The sequence below is a fragment of the Macrobrachium nipponense genome, chromosome 5, assembly GCF_015104395.2.
Source record: "Macrobrachium nipponense isolate FS-2020 chromosome 5, ASM1510439v2, whole genome shotgun sequence".
In the NCBI taxonomy this organism is placed as follows: domain Eukaryota; kingdom Metazoa; phylum Arthropoda; class Malacostraca; order Decapoda; family Palaemonidae; genus Macrobrachium; species Macrobrachium nipponense.
The window spans coordinates 142884915-142907450 of NC_061107.1; the positions used below are offsets into that span (position 1 = coordinate 142884915).

General features: G+C 34.6%; 2 protein-coding genes across 2 annotated transcripts in view; both read left to right on the forward strand.

Moving 5' to 3' along the window:
• Nucleotides 1-13398, forward strand: part of LOC135215330 (uncharacterized) — a 24298-nt gene extending 10900 nt beyond the window's left edge. The window contains exons 3-5 of the mRNA XM_064249889.1: nt 4418-4527; nt 12748-12922; nt 13199-13398. Coding sequence (XP_064105959.1) covers nt 4418-4527; nt 12748-12922; nt 13199-13398 — 485 coding nt within the window. The remainder of the gene's footprint in view (nt 1-4417; nt 4528-12747; nt 12923-13198) is intronic.
• Nucleotides 1-22536, forward strand: part of LOC135215686 (receptor-type tyrosine-protein phosphatase epsilon-like) — a gene marked incomplete in the record, with an annotated part of 194636 nt that overhangs the window by 31573 nt on the left and 140527 nt on the right.

A 22536-nucleotide genomic window follows, 5' to 3' on the forward strand; every position in this document is an offset into this window, starting at 1 on the left:
GGTTGCAAACACACACAGTAATTAATTTTAAGTGTCTGTTAGGTTTGTTAGGGTGGTCGAGTAGAGGGGGAAAGGCAATGCTATTAAAAGAAGGTCAATTAAATAAAAAATATCCAAAATATCAACACTATTTCAACTGTTCATTGTCTTTTGCATTTGTTTTCATCTAGTGACAACATAGAATTCCTAATTTTCTACAACTACAGCATGTAGTGGCACAGGATGTACATGCTTATGACATGGGAAAATTATCTGGTATCTACATTTGGAGTCTATCATGTTCAATGTTGCCATCTTTTTCTGTACTCAAAGATTCGTGGATCTAACTGCTATCTGTCTAAGCAATGTAACTGTAGGTATATGTTCCGAAGAAAGCTCAGCTAATGTGTCGTTCTATTGCACGCCTTGTGGAAGGTAGGATCAAGATTGGCTTTTTGCTATGATAATATAGATGGTACCTAAATTCAACAAGACCTTTACACTTTGTACCTGGTTTATACACATTTACAAGGAACTCTTTAGCCATCTCCAGATTTATGTTGTTAGGATCCTTTCCAAAGTTATGAAGATAGTGTGCAGCCTTGGACTTCAGAGCAGATGATTTTCCACCAAATTTGCTTGTGGAATCACATCTAGTAAGGTGATGAAGAGCTGTCATTCTGCAGCAGACTTTGTGCCCTAGTCTTTCGGCTAATATGTAGTCCATGGCCTTTCAAAGTGTCCCAGTAGTGCAGTGTCAGTACCATGACATCAGTATCATTGGATAGTTGCACAATTCTTGTTGAACCATGCTTAACTGCATGCAGGGCATTTGGTATTAACTTTAGTACAATTACCTCTTCAAGGTCAACGGTAAGCACTGAAACTGGGCTGATGTCCTGGTTGGAAGAGATGCATGACGTCATTTCAGGGCTAATACCCATTGCACTTACAACTACAGTCTTCTGGTAGGTCTGTTGTAGGATGGTTTCTCGAAGCAACTGCAGCAGCCTTACTGTATTAGTGGGAGAAGCCTAGAAGGCATATATTGAAACTGGGAGCTAACTACATTTAAGCCAATTGGATTGCAGCAACTTCATCTGGCCCTCTCATTGTCGTTGACAAACCCTCAACATATGTATCGAAAACGAAGTCAGTGAGACTGGAAACACTGCATAGTCCCTGTGCCATATAAACAAAACTTTTACAAAGTTCATCAAATCTTTTATTTGGTTTAACCATCAGTCCCTCTCCATCAAATAGATAGCAGTTTTCCACTAAATCAAATTTGATATCATACTTGCGGACATGGGTAGCTTGCCCTATTATTTCAAAACTTTATTTGATTTAAATGTTTAGATATTATTCTTATGAATTGTATCAAATATATCCCACGGTCACAAATCTTTCAGTTCGGAATGTTTCATACAGCACGTAGATTTTGTTTCAGATTACAGCAAGTTCATGTATCTCTTGAGGCATAATTTCCTGTATGGTAATATGGTTGAGCTTCTTAGTCTAATCGTTTGCAGGTATGACAACTGGTTGTTCGTGATCTTCTATGTATTTCATAATGTTTGGAACAGTGACCTCAGGTGATCTGGTAACAGTAAGAATGACCTCTTCCTTGAGGTGAAGTTCTGAGTCTGACAGAATGACAACACTAATTTGACATTGGAAGCTGCGGACTACCATAATTTCATAATATATAATTTCCTACTGTTTTCCCTTTGTTTTCCCAAAGGCTACCCTAACATTCTTTTGTGATCTGTTGATTGTCTGCTGGAGGCACATGTCAGCACCAAGAGCTGAAAACTTTTCCTAAGTCCTCTTGACTACACATTTACCTGCCATAAAAATCTGATGTACAGCAAGAGCTACCTGGGGGCAACTGCCTCATGTCTTCCAGGTAACTTATACTGTCACACACAGCAAACAATGGTAGCACTGCTTGGACACTCGTCAGATGTAGGTCCCAGTCTCTTACTAGATCCGTAAGAATCCTGACCATTTGAACAGATATATCCCAGAATTTTATTGTCTCATATTTGGGACCCTTCTTTGACCAAAATGCAATGAAATCTGCGATCATTTGATATGAAATACCGGGAAATGCGTGCAGATGTTCTTTGCTCCTGTCCCTGTTTTTTCCCAGATACACAACTTTTCATGAGCTTTAGAAGTTCTTGTTCAGTCTTGTACTCGAGAGCACCTTGGATTCTAAAGAATTCTGCCCATTGAAGTCTTTCTATAAATTCACATAGCATTAATAATCCTTTCAAAAACCTTGTGTAGTAAGAACCTTCGAGAACAGATTTGAAACATTTTTACCAAAAGCACCAGATTCTATTAATATAGTTTCTGCTGCACAACCATCATTGTACTTACCAATAGTACCTAAGACAACCTTAATGAGATGGAAAGAACCTAAGCACAATACTATGTTGCTAAATTCATTCAGCTCGTTCATAATTATTTCACGGGCATTGTGATACACCTCTTCATCCCCTGTAATAGGCAAGTGTAGCTGTTCTAATTGACCAACAGTATCTTGAACATTTTTAGGGCAATGTATATAGGTGCATGTTCAGTAACAGGATACGGTAGAACTGGCAAAATCTCAATGATTTTCTGAGAAATTCCTTATCTGTCACTAGGTTAAAAACTCCAGTTGCATATTGTTTGTTCTTGACAAAATTAATGAACCCCTTCACTTACATGTGACAGATCTAATCTACTTACAGTCCCTGCAATATGCTTGTTCCTAATTTTCTGATATTCAGGAGTCCTCATTTTGTGTAGACTACAGGAGTCTTGGTTTCCTGGAACTTTTACTGAGACTTCGAAGCTCCTAATGAAATGATAGCAAAATACACATTTTTTTTACATCAGATAATTAGCTACTCAAATTAGTGATGATCTGAGAAAGCAATATTTCGATATTTAGCACAAAATATTAGCAGACCTAAAGGGTAATGTATATAAAACTGAGCACTGCTAATTTAGAAAACTTTCCAAATTTTTACTCCTCATAAATAAAACAAATATTTAGGCATACATAAAATATTTGCCTGTCAGAAGAATAATCAAGTTTGAAAAGGACTAGATAACAGGCAGGAGTCAAATCTCACCAGTAATTGACCTTTAGTGATCTTCACTTTGTCATACCATGTCAGGTTTGCATTTAAAAGGTAGAATGTGTCCCAGGCTACATTTTGAGTGTTCATTTATGTTTATATGTTGTTTAAGTGAAAAGATATTACAATTCTAGTTTCCCCTACCCTTAATTTTTTACGCATCTGCCGGAGCTAGAATTTCTCAAAAATCGTTGAATAGTAACATTACTGCCAGGTTTGAGAATATCTACCCTTACTGAAAATATGACCAAAGGCTTCCCCCAGCAAAATCAAGTGGGTGATTTCAGGGCCATTTCAACCCCAAAATACCCTTTGGTTCCAGGATTATTAAGATTTTCCCTCAGAATTTTATGCACCGTAGATTTTGAAACCATCATCTCCAAATGTTCGTCGTAGACTTTTTATCGGACTTCTTTCAAAGGATTGTTCTACAAATACTATGGTTCCTTCATCAAAAATACATGGTCTGGCAGATTGTGGTTTATCATTAATAGAACATGTTTCCTTAAATTTCCAGTTCGGTACTTCTTTATTGTACTGGGTTGTAAGCCTTCTTGGAGAGCAACAATGCATTTTAATTTACCCAACCAAAGAACACAGTTTACTTTTTGTTCTAGTGAAGCCATGGGTCAACAGAAGTTGTGAAAAAGTAGTCATTTAAAGCTTCAGAAATTGTGAAAAATATGTGATAAAATAAATAATAATTAAAACTTCAGAAGAAACAAACCTAGTCACATCAAGCTTTCTTATCCTTTTTACAGATTAAATTCTGTCATGTACATATAGTTATGAAGCTACAAGTATTTTAAATTGCACTAGAACTTTATGGACACCCTGTATATATGTTGTCTATATGTACTTATATTTAAGAAGCGCCTCAGTGGCGTGGTCGGTATGGTGTTGGCGTGCCACCTCGTTGGCCACGAGTTCGATTCTCGGGCATTCCATTGAGGTGTGAGAGATGTGTATTTCTGGTGATAGAAGTGTACTATAGTGTTGAAACCTTTGGTAAAACAAAACGAATTGTCTTTTTTATTCCCGCCATTAATAGAAGTAGATCTAACAAATGAGCTAGAGACAGGTTCATTATTTGGATGCAACCCGGAACCCCACACTATAAATACCACCCAGTCGAAATTGGAGGACTGTGATAAAAAAAAAAAAATAATAATGTTATTGAGAATGATAATTCATTCATTGGGATGAAAATTACAAACACATATATGAATATGTGCGTGTGTATGTGTGCGTGCGTGTGTGTAAACATTTTCTTAACTCACCCATTCTTTACTTCTTCACAGTACCGGTTCCCCCTAATGTAACATATGAGGAAAACCGTGATGTAGCGACATTCCGATGGAGGACACCCGGTGACGCGCAGGGAGTCATATGGTACAACTATTCATATGAGGTATGACTTTTCTTTGTTTGTTTATTTATAAATTTTATTCCCATTTTGCGTAAGGACCGGCTCACTTGGCCTGATTTCTTTCCTCTCAATAGTATTTACTTTTATTTTTTCTGTAACAATGATTTGAATCTTTTATAACTCGTTCTAGGATTACTTGTGTGTGTGAAAAGTTAGAACCTAGTGAACAGGTGAGTTATTTCAACTGTTGGAGCAGAACTCACTCAGGTTTATTCACAAAGTATTGTATATGAGAGCGATTTACAGCATCCTTTGTAACACAGAACCAGCTAACACTAAACGTGTGTATAGTGTCATAGTATAGAACATTGACCTTTATACGACTGTTCACAGAAATGTTTTTGTTTTACTTTGTAAATATAAATATGTCCTTTAGGGGGGTTTCCACTAAAGAAATGAAACATTGTATTAACTCATAAATTTTTTATTTAGTCTTGAGAGGAGAAGAAAAGTTTAGAACACAGTAAAGATTTATTTACAGCCTTATCAGTCGAAAAGAGGATTAAAAAAAGTATTTGGAACAATTATGCCCACAATATATATATATATATATATATATATATATATATATATATATATATATATATATATATACATATATATATATATATATATATATATATATATATATATAAATAAAGATATATGCCACGAAGGAAAAATAAACGAAGGAGTAACTGCGAGACCTTCTTTCGACGTTTCCATGTCCTTTACTAAGCAGAACTGACATACATGGGACAAAAGACAAAACAAGAAGATTCGTATAACTGACAGATAGGGATTTTAAAGAGATTAGTACCCAGAATCCGACACACCTGGAAGAAGAGTAACCTTCCCAAACAAGCATAAACAATGGGTGCGATTAAAAGTTTAAGATAACCATCTCAGATACAAGGACAAGACAATTAAAGAATTATAGGTGACAGCTGTTCAGAACTTTGGTAAACAAAACCATGTTCACAATACATATTCACAATACAGGTTAGACATACATTACAACGAAGATAACTCAAAGGCAACTAATTTTTATTTAAGTCTGTAATTATATCTATGAGGTCATTCTTAAACATGTTACAAATACAAGGGTCTAAATGAAAAAGGCCACGACTAACATTGAAATTACAGTGAAAAGTAAGTTAAAAAAAGACAAACTGAGAATGTTCTTAAAATTTTCTTTCTTTGTGTTACTTACACTATAAAACTTTTTGTGGGCTTTATTATAACAAATATCTAATATATGTGAAGGATAGCATAAATCTTTCCCTATTTTTCTTATGTATTCAATTTCTTTATCCAAATATTGGGGACTGACAATGCGCAATGCTCGTAAAAACATAGAAGAAAAAATTGAATTTTTTATGTTAAGATGGTGGCCTGAGAAGAAATGAACATAAGTTGAGTTGTTGGTCGGTTTCCTATAAATACTGAATTTACATTGAAATGGTTCTCTGTGCATCAAAACATCTAAGAAAGGGAGGCAATTATCTTTTTCTAATTCTAGAGTAAACTTAATCGATGGTACCTGATTATTTAATTTAGAGAGTAAATCATTTACATCAATACCGACAGGCAGGACAGCTAAAATATCATCAACATAACGATACCACTTTACAGGATTATAAATGATATTAGGTAAGTAGCGTTTTTCAAAAAATTCCATGTACAAGTTTGAGAGTAGTGGTGATAAAGGATTCCCCATTGCCATGCCAAATATTTGTTGATAAAATTCACCATTGAATATAAACTTACAATCACAAATGCACAAACTCGTGAGTGAAATTATGTGACTTATAGGTAGAGGTAATTCATGCTGAGTTAGTTCATTACTAAGATAGTCTAAAATAGAGTCTATAGGGACTTTAGTAAAAAGAGAACATACATCAAAACTAACGAATCTATCAGTAGGGCAAAGAGCAATTTTGTTCAATTTATCAACTAAATCTAGAGAATTATATATATGAGAATCGGAGATGGTTCCAAGTAACGGGGACAAGATCATTGTGATATATTTCGAAAGTTTATATGAAATTGAACCAACAGTACTGATAATAGGCCGCATAGGGTTATTTTCTTTGTGTGTTTTGACTAATCCGTACAAGTTAGGTAGCGAAGGAGATTTGACTGACAATTTGCCTAGTAGTTCTGTTTTATTTTTAAGGATATTTTTCACTGTGCTATTGAAGTTTTTTATGTCTTGATCAAGGGCATTTTTTGTTAGTTTTTTATAAGTCACATCATCATCCAGTAGGGCTTGCATACGTGATATGTAGTCAGCTTTATCTAAAATTACTATACTATTTGATTTATCAGCTTTTGTAATGTGGATAGTATTGTCCTTTTTAAGATCAGTCAAACTTTTCTTATAGCGAGCAGGGAAGTTACTTTCATGCTTAACGTTGGCAGCTCCGTAAACAATACTTTTAATCATGTCAACATGATTTTGAGGAAGATCACAATATTTTTCAAATTTACTTAGGGATGACGCGATCATTAAAGCAGAAGGTCGACTTGTTATAAAGAAAGATAAACCATATCCAAGCGCAATCACAACATTTTCACTTATTTGTTTACTAGATAGGTTAACAACACAATCTTGACTTGCACAATTAGTCCAATCACTGCTATCAATAAGATTTTTTAGTTTTCTGTCGAGTTTCCTTTTCAGGGCATCTGTAGTCCTACATAGTTTTTCGTAAATTTCCCGTCGGAGCGAGTCCTTCCAATCAGCCGGGATGGAATGATTGAAAGAGATCCTTGTTTTTTCCAGTTCCTTGAATTTTTCCTTCTCTTCTTGCTTGGCGGTTGCTATGTGCTGTTTCAACATCATGGCACTAAATTCATTTAATGGATGATTGTCATATCTTCTTAGACGGCGTGGCAGCAAGGATTTAGGGAGCACTTGTTTAGAAAGGCACTTCTTCAAGAACTTAAGACGAATTCTGGTCGAATTTGCAGCCACAAGAGACTTGGAGAAGGTAGTGACGACACATCTCAAAAGAGGAAACAGAATAGCGAAAGTGAACGTGGCTCTCATTATGTATAACTGAATCACGAAAGTTAGGAACGTGATAAATCCATAAATAAAGATATATGCCACAAAGGAAAAATAAAGCCCACAAAAAGTTTTATAGTGTAAGTAATACACAGTAAGATTTTAAGAACATTCTCAGTTTGCCTTTTTTTAATGGATTTGAAACCATTAAATCATTGTTAAAAGCTTTTAATGTCAACCTTGTTTTCTCCTATAATAACACACTAAAAGGAATGTTAATAAAAAATAGCCCCAGAGAAAGCAACAACATAATATATAAAATTCCATGTATGGATTGTCCCTCATTTTATCTCGGACAGTCTAGCAAGGGCCTAGAAGTAAGGCTAAGCCAGCATAAATATTCTGTAAAAACTGGGCAAACATCTAATGCAATATTCATTCATTTAAGTGAAAATAACCACCGAATAAATTGGGTTGGTAGTTCAGTAATTGCAAGGTCAAGAGATATCTTATCACGAAATCTTTTAGAATCTGCTTTAATACAACTTACTTTTCACTGTAATTTCAATGTTAGTCATGGCCTTTTTCATTTAGACCCTTGTATTTGTAACATGTTTAAGAATGACCTCATAGATATAATTACAGACTTAAATAAAAATTAGTTGTCTTTGAGTTATCTTCGTTGTAATGTATGTCTAACTTGTATTGTGAATATGTATTGTGAACATGGTTTTGTTTACCAAAGTTCTGAACAGCTGTCACCTATAATTCTTTAATTGTCTTGTCCTTGTATCTGAGATGGTTATCTTAAACTTTTAATCACAACCATTGTTTATGCTTGTTTGGGAAGGTTACTCTTCTTCCAGGTGTGTCGGATTCTGGGTACTAATCTCTTTATAATCCCTATCTGTCAGCTATACGAATCTTCTTGTTTTGTCTTTTGTCCCATGTATGTCAGTTCTGCTTAGTAAAGGACGTGGAAACGTTGAAAGGTCTCGCAGTTACTCCTTCGTTTATTTTTCCTTCATGGCATATATCTTTATTTATGGATTTATCACGTTCCTAACTTTCGTGATTCAGTTATACATATATATATATATGTATCAGATACACACACACACACACACACACACATATATATATATATATATATATATATATATATATATATATATATATATATATATATATATATATATATATATATATATATATATATATATATATATATATATATATATATATATATATATATATATATATATATATATATATATATATATATATATATATATATATATATATATATATATATATATATATATATATATATATATATATATATGTGTTATATAGAGATAAGATAGATATATGTATTAACTGAATCACAAAAATTTGGAAAAAGACAATTAAAGGATTATATAGGGTTGCAGCTGACCACATACAATTTTTTTTATTATAAATAAATCCTTTTTTACAAGGTAAACTTATTCACAAAATAATATATTAAACATACATATTCAAATACAAAGAAAATATCTATAAGGCAATTAATTTGTATTTAAGTCTGTGATTGTATCTTTTAAGGTCATTCTTAAACATGTTACTTATACAAGGACACAAATAATACAGGCCAGAACTAACATTAAGATTATAATTGGAAGTAAGTTGTAGAATGACGAATTCTGAAAGATTTCGTGACAAGACATCTTTTGATCTTGCAATTACTGAACTGCTCATCCATTTGCCATACTACATATTTGTCGATAAAATTCGCCTTTGCACAACCTAGTAGAGGCAGTTCGTGCTGGGTTAGTTCGTTACTAAGATACACTAAAATAGAATCTATAGGGACTTTTGTAAAGAGAGAATGAACTTTCAAAATTAACGAATCTACGTATCAGGGGGTCACAAAGTGATTTTCTTTAATTTATCAGCTAAATCTAGAGAATTATATAAGGGAGACTCTGAAATAGTTCCAAGTAACGGGGACAAGAGCTTGGTGATATATTCCGATAAGTTTATATAATATTGAGCCATCAGTACTGATAATAGGCCTCATAGGATAATTTTCATTGTGCGTTTTAACTAATCCGTACAAGTAAGGTAGCGAAGGAAATTTAACTGACAATTGACCTAGTACTCCTTTTTTGTCTTTAAAGATTTTTTTTTTAGATTTTTGTAAGTCGTATCATCATCAAGTAAAACTTGCATACGTCAGCTTTATCTGAAATTACTAGACTATTTGACTTATCAGTTTTTGTGATGTGGATTATATTGTCTTTTTTAAGATCGGTGAAACTTTGCTTATAGCGAGCAGGCAAGTTACTTTCATGACGAACATTGGCAGCTCCATAAATAATGCCTTTAACTATGTCAATATGATTTTGAGGAAAAACACAATATTTTTCTAATTTACTTGGGGCTGACGCAATCCTTAAAGCAGAATGTCTATTCGATATAAAGAAAGATAAACCATATCCAACGGCACTCACAACATTTTCACTTATTTGTTCACTTGATAAGTTTACAACACAATCATGAGGTGCACTATGAGTCCAATCACTGCTATCAGTAAGAGTTTTATGTTGTCTTTCGAGTTTCCTTTTTAGGGCATCTGTAGTCCTACAAAGTTTTCGTAAATTTCTTCTCTCAGCAAGTCCTTCCAATCGGCCAGGATGGAATGATTGAATGAGATCCTGGTTTTTTCTCATTCCTTTAACTTTTCTTTCTCTTCTTGCTTGGCGCCTGCTATGTGGTGTTTCAGCATCATGGGACAGAATTCATTGCATGGCTGATGGTCATATCTTCTTAAACAGCATGGTACTAAGGGTTTTGGGAGCACATGTGCAGACAGGCACTTCTTCAGGAACTTACTTGCACTTGTACGGATCAGTCAGAATGTACAAAGCGAATAATCCTATGTGGCTTATTATCATTACGGTTGGCTCAATATTATATAAACTTATCGAAATATATCACCAAGCTCTAGTCCCCGTTACTTAGAACTATCTCAGATTCTCACCTATATACGTCTTTAGATTTAATTAATAAATTAGAAAAGAAAATTTTTTGCCCCACTGAAAGATTCGTTAGTTTTTATGTTCGTTCTCTCTTTACCAAAGACCCTATAGATTCTATTTCAGAGAATCTTAGTAACGAACTAACTCAGCATGAATTACCTCTACCTGTAAGTCTTATTATCACTCACTAGGTTGTGCATTTGTGAATGTAAGTTTATATTCAGTGGTGAATGTTATCGACAGATATTTGGTATAGCAATGGGTAACCCTTTATTACCACTCTTCTTAAAATTGTATATGGAATTCTTTGAAAAATGCTCTTTACCTAATATAATTTCTATTCATTTAATGTGGTATAAATATGTTGATATTATTTTAGCTGTTTTGCCTGCTGGTATTGATGCAAATGATTTACTCTCTAAATTAAATAATCAGGTACCATCGATTAAGATAACTTTAGAATTGGAAAAAGACAATTGCCTCCCTTTCTTAGATGTTTTAATACATAGAGAACCATTTCAAACTAAATTCAGTATTTATAGGAAACCAACCAATAAATTAACTTACGTCCATTGTTTTTCAGGCCACCATCTTAATAGCAAAGTATAAATTTTTTCATCTTATGATTTTACGGGCATTGTGCCTTGTCAGTCCCCAATATTTGGATCAAGAAATTGAATACATAACAAAAATAGGGACAGATTTATGTTATCCTTCACATATATTATTTATTTGCTATAATAAATCCCACAAAAAAGTTTATAATGCAAGTAACACAGAGAAAAAAACTTCTGAAAACGTTCTCAGCCTGCCTTATTTTAGTGGTTTTGACCATAAAATCATTGTTAAAATCTTTTAAGGTCAACATAATTTTTTTTCTATAATAACACACTAAACGAATGCTAATAAAAAAATTACGCCAGGGAAAGCAACAACTTGATACTATATAAAATTCTATGTTTGGACTGCCCCTCATTTTATATCGGCCAATCTAGCAAGGATTTAGAAGTAAGACTTAAACTGCATAAATATTCTGTCAAAACTGGGCGAACATCCAATGCCATAGTCACTCATTTAAGTGAAAATGACCAACGGATAAATTGGATCAGCAGTTCAGTAACTGCAAGATCAAAAGATGTCTTGTCACGAAATCTTTTAGAATCTGCCATTATACAATTTACTTCCAATTGTAATTTTAATGTTAGTTATAGCCTGTATTATTTGGACTCTAGTATAAGTAACATGTTTAAGAATTACCCTATAGATACAATCACAGAATTAAATATGAATTAGTCGCCTTATAGATATTTTCTTTGTATATGTTTGTTCAATATATTTTTTGTGAATATGTTTACCTTGCGAATAAGGTTTTATTATTTAAAAAAAAAAATTGTATGTGATCAGTTGCTGCCCTGTATAATCCTTTAATTGTCTTGTTCCGGTTTCTGAGCAGTTGGACTTAATCTTTTTGTTAAACTCTTAAATTGTACCCCTGTTTTTGTGAAGGTTACTAATTCTCCAGGTGTGTTGGATTCTAGGTAATTAGTTCTGCTTATAATCCCTATCTGTCATTTATGCGACCCTTCCTTGTACACTCATTTTCTTATGTATGTCAGTCTGCTAAGTAAAGGATGTTGAGTCGAAAGGTCTTGCAGCACTCCATCCTTTCACTTTTCCTTCATGGTTTTTATCATTATAAAGTAATATACCGTAAAAGAATGCTTGGGATTGTTTCTACAAGATAAGTACGGAGTGTTGAGTACCGATAGCCATGCCATTTTTTATTTTATCGGTAGAGCCAGCCATGTGGTATTCCCCTCCAAATTCAGTTGTCAATACAATCGTCCTTATTCGGGACCGGGACTCACACTGTTGCATTTAATGTGCACATTATGGGGGCACTGTGTTAGGAAAGTGCCTTGAATTCCTACCAACCAATGTTTCAGTTCATGAATCAAGTGCAAGGGCGCTTCACGCCACCTGCAGCAGTGATTGTTCTCTCCTCTATCTATTTTCGATAGATGTCCTCTTATCTTGGATAAGGACGTTATACATAATCCAGGGCGTTACCTGCAGAAGTTCAGCAGCCGATACAGAAACCTGGTATGTAGGAAAAGTTGGGTCATTCAGAATCTTGTTTGTTCATCCAGTTCTTGGGCTCATCAGATATTAATCTTTTTACTCCAGGTGAAACCTATTGCATGTGATCGAGAGACAGACAGCCAATCAAATTCCACAACAGATACTGAGGTTTCTTTCTCAAAGCCATCGCATTATGCCAATGTTACTTTCCTGTTGGCTATTGGCAACGAAGCTGGATTCAGTGAACCAGGAAAACTTACCTTCACAAGTAGTTCTAAAGGTATTTTCTTTTATTTTATTTCCTAGGTTGTAATTTACTGTACAGTTCTTGTGCGTTTCTATTTCCTTATTTCATTATATATATATATATATATATATATATATATATATATATATATATATATATATATATATATATACATGTACAGATATGTGTCTATGGATGTAAACTAAGATGCAGAGATATATGCCTCTGAATGAACGAGTCATTTTTGTTGGCATAGTATGAAGTAGCGATGGAGCTTACTCGTTTAGTTAACCCATTTCTTTGTTGCAGTTCCAGAAGTTGAGGTCAAAGAAATACAGTGTGAGAACAACACCCGACCTAGCTATTGCCTGGTTACCTTGGAGGACAACTGTACGAAAGTCAATGGAAAAGATTTGGACATCGATATCGAACTAGAGTACACCACTAATTCTGCCAAAAACCCCATGACTAGCAGCAAAAAGAACAGAAAACTACAGGCCTGTGAATAACAATTACATGTTTAACGTGACGTTTCCCGAAGGGCTCTATAATCACACCAACTATCGACTCAAAGTGTTCGTGATAAATGATGAAGGAAGGAATGATACTAAACAGCCTACATCACTGTATATCACAACGCCTCCAGTTGGTAAGTCATTCGGACCTCTTTTACCTCTGTAATGCTCATATATGCAACCTGCAGTGCAGGAGTATGCATACGCACAATGTCATCACGTACACACACAAACATTTATGTATGATATAGATATATATATATATATATATATATATATATATATATATATATATATATATATATATATATATATATATATATGTGTGTGTGTGTGTGTGTGTGTGTGTATGTGTATGTGTTAAGAGTAAGAGAGAAGAGAGAGAAGAGAGGACGGATGAGTTCGAGAGAGAGAGAGAAGAGAGAGAGATTTTATGCATATTTTTAACTTTCCATATGATAACAGATTATTTTTCTTCAAAGGGTCTAGAGAAGAATCAGAAAATTGAATAAGGCACTCTATTTCGACCACTACACATCGGCCCCCGTTTCGACAAAGAATAAAAGGAGCCAGTGTGTATTGGTCGATTTGTATCGCAATAGTTAATCAAGTTGTATTTGAAGTATTTTTTATAAGATATATATAATATTAATATATTATTCTACTTTATATATGTGTGTGAAGGTATATAGTAATATATATATATATAATATATATTATATACATTTCAATATATTATATACTATATATATATATAATGCACACGCGCGGTAAAAAATGTTCATGTCAACAAACAGAACTTTCCATCTAATAAAAGGAGCCCATAAAAACACCAAAATATAGAGAGAAAAGTACTATATTTCAGAGACTGTCTCCCTCTTCAGGTAGATGAATGGGAAAAGTTTACAGAAAAGGTGGTATTTATACCAAGAGGTACATCCACAGGCAAGCCAATTTAGGTCACCCCCGCTGATAATCTTCCTTTAATCTTCTTAAGTGTTGGTTGAATGAAAATCTTGTCGATCGTATCTGATATCCATGCTCCTTTTGAGATGTTCATTACCTGCCTCTCTTTTATTAAGGCCGATTCCATCATTTGACTCTTGTACCGGCAGTTGCTGCTATAAATTACATGTGACAAATTCCAGTTTATTCTATGGTTATGTTCATTTATATGGTTGAAAATAGCCGAGTTCTGTTGTCCATACCTAACTGACCGTTTGTGTTGTATTAATCTCTGGAGAAGTGATTTACCTGTAAATCCGATGTAAGATTGGTCACAGTCCTGGCATGGGATTTCGTAAACCCCAGTGTCCTTGGAAGATGTCTTTTGTTGGACGTTAATCAGGGATTTGGCTAAGGTGTTTGGGTAAGTAAATGCAAAAGGGTTAGATTTTCTGAGGGTGTGGGTTACTCTCTTAATCGTGTCCAGGTGAGGAATTTTTATTTTATTGTTGGGTGTATCTCTGGTCTTGTCTTTAGGGGGTCGGTAGAAAATTACGTTTGCTTTGTGAATTGCTTTCTCAATTATATGGTCAGGATACTTTAAAGAAGAAAGTTGCTTGCGAATTAGTTCAAATTCTTTTTCCAGGAATTCTGGGGAACAAATTCGTAAGGCTCTTAAGAACAGGTTGCTAGCTACACCTATCTTGATAGTAATGTCGTGATAGTTAAAGTAGTGAATGTATGAAAGTGAGAACGTTGGTTTTCTGTATATGGTAAATTTGTATTCTGTCGTGTCTCTGATTATTAAAACATCAAGAAAAGGAATTTTGTTGTCTGTTTCCCATTCAAACGCATTAGTGCCCAGCATCAAATTTAAAGTTGAATGGGAAACAGACAACAAAATTCCTTTTCTTGATGTAATTATATATATATATATATATATATATATATATATAGATTATATAGATATATATATAAATATATAATATATATATATACTTTTAGGGCATAGTTTTTCTCTTTATACAATTTTCGTTAAAAGCAATTGCTTTAGTGGCATCAATAAATTTCTTGCAGGTATCTTCTTACCGATGAAGTTTTGTCCGATTCTTGTTTGTCAATTTCTGGTAAAAAATACGCAGACTTCCTTCTTCCATTTATTGAATTTTGTCACGACAGCTGTTTCGCCTCATGGCATTATCAAGGGAATAGACTTACAATCTGGCCCTTCGGCCTATTTATTCCATCGTGTAGGAAGTGTCACCTTGAGATATGGGTACTGGTTAGTCTAGGGATTAACAGCTTAACCATTAAGGGCGTTGTTTTGGATACAAAGAACATAAGGACATATGTACTATGACAATAAAATTTAAAGTTTAAACAGTGGTTAAATAAATATTCACAATATAATGCCATGAGCGAGCATATTACTGGGCTCTCACTGGGTCCTCTCATGTCTTCTAAGAGGCGCTCAGGTCGCTGAAGCCCCGCCCAACTCGAATCTGCAGCCGTTAACCAACGTAGACCATTTGGACACACACACACACACACACACACACACACACACACACACACTCTCACTCAAATTTGATATTATACACATTTATGTATAAACAGAAATTATCTGATTTGTACCTTTATGCATGCTATATTTTTTATTCTTGTATTTAAATTTCTATATTCATTTTTATTCCTGTATGTAATTTTGTAATTTTGTATTTAAAACCAACATGTAACATATTAAATTTTAAACATATATTCAAGGAAACACTAGCACATGGCGTTATATTTTTAATATTTATTTAACCACTGTTTAAACTTTAACTTTTATTGTCATAGCACATATGTCCTTAAGTTCTTTTTATCCAAAACAACACCCTTAATGGTTAAGCTATAATCCCCAGACTAACCAGTACCCATACTTCAATGTGATACTTCCCACACGATGAAATAAATAGGGCGAAAGGCCAGATTGTAAGTCAGTAGTCGCTTGATAATGCCATGAGGCGAAACAGCTGTCGCGACAAAATTCAATAAATGGAAGAAGGAAATCTGCATATTTTTCACCAGAAATTGACGAACGAGAATCGGAAAAAACTTCGTTGATATGAAGATATGAAGATACCTGCAAGAAACTTATTGATGCCACTAAAGCAATTGCTTTTAACGAAAATAGTGTATTATACCACAGGGAAGAGATGAAACACGGTTGTAGCCCCTGACCAGTGTGTGCTTCATTAACTTTGGCATCTTCAATGAGTGATACAAAATGGTAGAAATTCATGATATACATATATATACTGCCATACATACGAACGTCATAAATACACTAATTCAACCTAATAGTGGTATGATCTGGTTTAGGTTATATGAAAGTGAATTTTAGATACATGGAAAAAGGATAAAATATTTCCTTCCTTAGATGTATTATTAATTAGGAACATCACAAACAACAAATTCTGAGTATTTAAAAATCCACTTTCTTGTTATCTTACATCCTTTTCTTTAGGTTAAAGTTGGACTGACCAGTAACTTATTTTTACGGGCCATTGTAGTTTGCTCCGCCGAATATATGAATGCAGAATTTCAAATAATTTGTGAATCTCATCCCTATAATATCATGCTATGTCATTGAAGACCTGTTTGTAAAGCCTGTTATATTTTCTTGCGTCAGTTAATTAGAGATCAAAAGAAACAGACAACTTTGAAATAGAAATCTCCTACTGGATAGCTTAGATTGAAAATCCTTTTGCTTTCACCTACCCTAATGTGGTAAGATCTTCGGTCACAAGCATTATTGGGAAAAGGAAACTTCCTTACATATTAGTGTACACTTTATATATTTTGGAGAATAAGATAAGTCTCAAGAAAAAAATAAGTGTCTCCCAGAGAAATTCAAACATAAGTGATAGGTAAATTATGAACATGAAATTTTTGCCCGTCTAAGTCGTACCTAAACCTAAACCAAAATTATATGGTAAATATATATATATATATATATATATATATATATATATATATATATATATATATATATATATATATATATATATATATATATATATACCGGGGGACCGCAACGCAGATTGTTGACAGATGTACAGATCGTGTCAAGAGCCAGATACTCGAGGAGTCTATAATTAAGCAGAAAGACAACTTAAATCTGTCACGAGGTTGTGGAAACTAGATTAGAAACTAGGAACAAAATTGGATTTTATTGTATAGAAGATTGCGTTACCCTTTGGGCCTAGCCCTACACCCTCACATACTCTTCTTCCCGTAGTTGTCTTTCATTTAGTAACTACTTGTGTCAATAGTCCCCCCTTGTACTAACAAAACCATTATTTATCGTAAAGGGCTGGAGATACCACCCGAAATGAAACACTTCTACGTTATCCCTTTTGTTTTATTTATGAGGACATTCTTTTCTTTCACACACACACACACACACACACGCGCGCGCACGCACACACACACACACACACACACACACACACACACACGCACACACACACACACACACACACACACATATTCACAAATATTAAGCCACAAATCTCATTTAATATTCAACTCATTCTAGCTTGGGAATAATCCCCGAGTTCTATCTTGATAGCTCAGTGGTAAAAATCGCTACTGAAACTAGTCGGTTCGTAACTAGTCAGGAGTTCAAATCTTAATGGCCAAGAACATATAACTTACAACATATCTAGCTTAATGTTTTTGAAAATAAAGAATTCACGGTGTATGCAACACACACACATATATAAATGTGTGCGTGTATAAGTGTGTGTGTAGGTTTTCATTCCCATCCACTTCCTCCTGAAGCACCTGGCAGCGTTACCATCAAGAGTGCTAAAAGCGCACACAGTTCCATCGAAATAGCTTGGGATCCTCCAACATCTTGGCCTCCAACGGGAGATATAGAAAGATATCGCATTGACGTGTATGAGGAGGACCAGGGGAATGCGTCTATTAATGGATTTCCAATTTTTACTAACAACAAATCCTACTTTATCAGTAAATTGAAGCCAGGCGTATCTTACACAATCAAGGTAAGTCCAAAATCATTTTTAAAGTCGACAGTATTCTTATTTTACTTGGCACTGAATGCTTTTGATTCTGTTCCTTTTCATGATATTAATCTTGTGCCTCCATTCATCTTCATACGGTTGGCACTCATCCCTCCAGCCTTTGACACAACCTTCCTCTTCCTCATCTAGCTTATTGTAATTCTTTTTCATTTAGACTTCCTTCTGTCGGCTCTGTCTATACATCTCCTTGTAAGTATCTTTTAAAGTGAACGAGGAATGAAAGGCCTGAGATGGAGTCAGAACATTTGGCTATGGGTTTTATCATGGCATGAAGTCTTTTTTTTCAAGGTTGTGATATTAATCTCTGGTGTAATCAAATTCTGATTTATCAGATACAGTTTTCAGTGTATGGTGTATTCTTTTATAGTACTCATATAACTACGTAAAATTTACGGTTCTTCAACATAAGAAAATGTTAACCTATGTAATACTCTGTGATTGGTATTATGTACTTCCTGTGGGAATTAGACCCGTTAATTCATACAGTTAAAGAAAAGGGTAAGCAATTCAATTAAGTGCAGTTTAAATTTCATCTTATGACAGGTATTCGCAAAAAACGTGGATGTAAATGAAACTGGAGTTCCTGCAGTAAGAAAAATCAAAACTGTGTCGAAAAGTAAGTTCATCGTCTTCGTTTTCTTTCCGGAAAAGGATAAGCATCCTTTCTTTCTAGTAGTACTCTTCATGCAAATCAATTATAGGAATTATATTTTAAGGCTAAGCTTTTTTAAATCTCAAGAAGTTAATGTAAAAGAAAATCTGTGCAATTAAAAATATTGGTATTTGATGAATAGTTGAATAGTTGACAATTACAGTGAGATAAAGATGTTACCATAAGGTTATAAATAAACGCATGTACTACAAAACATAAGCAGTATGCACAATGCACACGGTATACAGAATTTTCGTCCTTTTGAGGAAGAGATAGACCAGATGTGTTTCTCAAAAGTGAATTTGCAGGCAAGAATAATTGACACCAGTAGTACTAATTTCTTTGCTTATCATTATGTTTGTGTCTGTATTTTTAGTAACCTGATATGCAATAATGAATTATTTATGTCTCTTCCATCAGAACCATTACACCCCACAAATATTCAAGATAACAGCAGTCCTACAGAGGTATTCATAACATGGGATGATCACAAAGAGGACGAAGACTTCGACTTGAATTATACACTAACATTTCAAAACACAACTCACCACATACATAGTCAGATGCACCTGGTACGTATAAGCTGTATTATCATATAATCTTTCACCTTTTTGCATCTAGAACATACTGATTTTTCAAATAACAAAATATATCACAATTTAAAACTTAAGTGTAAAAGCTAATATGTTCTTTTTCCTTAAGCCTTTGTTTTTATTACTTTTATCCTGTTTTTTTTTTTTTGCATTAATGTAACATTTCAATAATGTTCTAACTCATACGCGCCACCCAATTCAATACTGCTTTGATTATTGATCATTAAAGTCAGATTTTTTTTTTTTTTTTTTGTTTTTTTTTTTTTTTTTTTTTTTTTTTTACTAAAAATGACATTGTGCTCAGGGCCGAATTTACCTTATAGTCCTTATAGGATAGAGCCTCCAGGTAGCATGGGGACAGCAAAAAGTAAGAGCAAAATTGAAAAAGTGCTTTAAAATGTTGTCATTTGTAAATTGCTTAAGTTCATGTTGGCATTAGTTATTGAATGCTGTACAGGAAGGGAATTCTTTTGTTGGAAATTTTCAGAACTACTTCAGGTCAATGTTGAGTTAAGAGATTGGACTGCCATGCATCACTGGCATTTGAGTCAGAATTATCTAGCTCATTTGACTATGAAACAGTTTCTTCTGTTTTTGCAGATTGGAAATAAAGAACTAAACTATTAAAATAAGCCTGTGTTTTGTTAAATAAGTATCTACTATATTGTGGGATAACTGGTGTATAGGTGTAATTTACTTATTTTAAATAAAATCACATCATAAGAAGTGATGTTTGCATAACTTGATATGTTGCATGTTTATAATGTATATTTTTCCCAATTCATGATGTCACCCCGTATCATTGGTTCATACTGTCTGCTGGAACAACTACAGGAATTTGTGCTTTTAGGAAAAAGGTTCCAGAGGACAGAGCCCCATTAGCTGTGTTGAACAACCTTTGCTTTTATGACTTACTTAGTCAACCAAAGTGTAACACTTGAAAAGGAAATAAACTAGAACAGCAATGCGAAGAAGAATTCAGTGTAGAAAGTTAGGCAAGCATTACCTGGCCATGCCTCCTTTCTTAATCTGGTCTTTCTTTAAGTAGTTTACAGGACTGCAACCAGAACAGTCATATCCCCTGACAATTACATCCTGTAACGAGTGGAAATGCAGCGACAACCTTATTGTAACAATATCGACAAAGCCTCGCCAGCCAGTGATTGAAGGCCAAGTTGAAATACTTGAATATTCGGGAAATGTTTCCAAGATGCGGCTTCCCCAAGTAAAGAACCCTCCGGCGTAAGTATTATAAAGTTTTTAGAATTATTTCCTTAGTAGTGTTGAAGTTCTGGACCTCAGTACTTGCGCAACAAGGGTTGGGAAATGCTGGAATTCATGTGAAAGGTCTGGAGGTCTAGACTTCAAACCAAAAAAGAAAAAAAAACTACGGGCTGAAGGATGTTACAGAGTAAAGGAAAAATTAAAGGGAAATTAAGGTTTAGTTTAACAGGGAATATATTTTCACATTGTTTACTTAGGTAATTCAAAGGGTACCTTATGGATGCTAAGGACTTTGAAGGGTCCGAGTAACTCCCAAATAAGGTTCATTGCAGAAACACGTAGCTGGCGATCTTCCGACACATGTAAGATCCGGGAGCAGGTGTGCCCAGAGCGTTAGGAAGGAAATCTGGAATGAGTATTGTTCTATAAATATCAGGTGCGATGCAAGAAGTGAGTGACGGATTGGATGCATGGAAGCCACTGTAATGGTAACTGCTTTATAGCAAAGAAAGATAAAAGAAAGGAAAACGCATTTTCGAGAAGTTCGGCAGCAAGGAGGCATTCGCGCAGGTGTTGGAGGTGGCTGTTCTCATGATGGTTCTAGAATCGGCAGGAGTTTTGTGGAACTTGACAGGCGCCGAAGTGTCGTGAGAAACGCCGCGACTTCTGATGCAATACTTCGTCGAGAGACTTCTAAATCGTTCCGGTAATCTCAGGAGTCTGTGACACTCACCGTAGGCCCCGCCCCCAGAATGCTGTATAAATACGACGGATGAAGTAGGAGAAGGCAGATCATCAGTTAGTCACAGAGTAAGAGATCATCAGTAAGAGCCACAGATCAGATTATCAGTGAGAGATCAGCAGCAGAGATCATCAGCGTGAGATAATAGAAGAAGAACGAAAGATAAGAGAGAAAAAGGCGCTCGTGAGTTTTATCGGATTCTAGTCAAGTCGTCTTCAGGAGTGAACGACCGAGTTATTTGGACGTTGAGCAAAACTTCAGAGAAAAAACGTTCTGATAGAGGTTTTGGCGAGTTCCTGCCCTTCAAGTATTAAGAGTAGACATTATTTTCTGCAATACGGAGGCAAGAAGGCATCTACAATTAGAGTTCTCCTTTTGTGAAGCCATCGCTTCGAGTTGCAAAACTGGTCGGCAAGTACTTCCATTACCTCACTGTTCCCCCAGTTCATGCAGTGTAAGGTTTTACCTTTTTTATGTAAATAGGAGACACCATTCTTCATTTATCTTTGTTAGTAAGCTTGTAAATGAACCTTTGTTGTGTTAGTGTTTCTTTCTATATTCGTATCCCCAGTTTCAACTGTTGGTGTTGAATTTTTTTTGTTTATTTCATATCGAACATGAAGCGGACCTCTCTAGTCAATTCGTAACAGCCACCAAAGTTTGCCAATTTGCTAATAAAATTCGCATGTTAAGACTTCCTCAAATGGCAAAGAAATGACTGAATTACTTCCAAGAAAGTTATGGTAATCAAGCGGAGGGTGTAAATAAACTGATATTTACGTTATCCCCTTAATGAATCCTTTTAGCCGATACTAATGAAAGGGGTTATGCAGGCACAGTCAAGTATTAAAATAATATGCAAGGGAACCACAGTACCTTTAA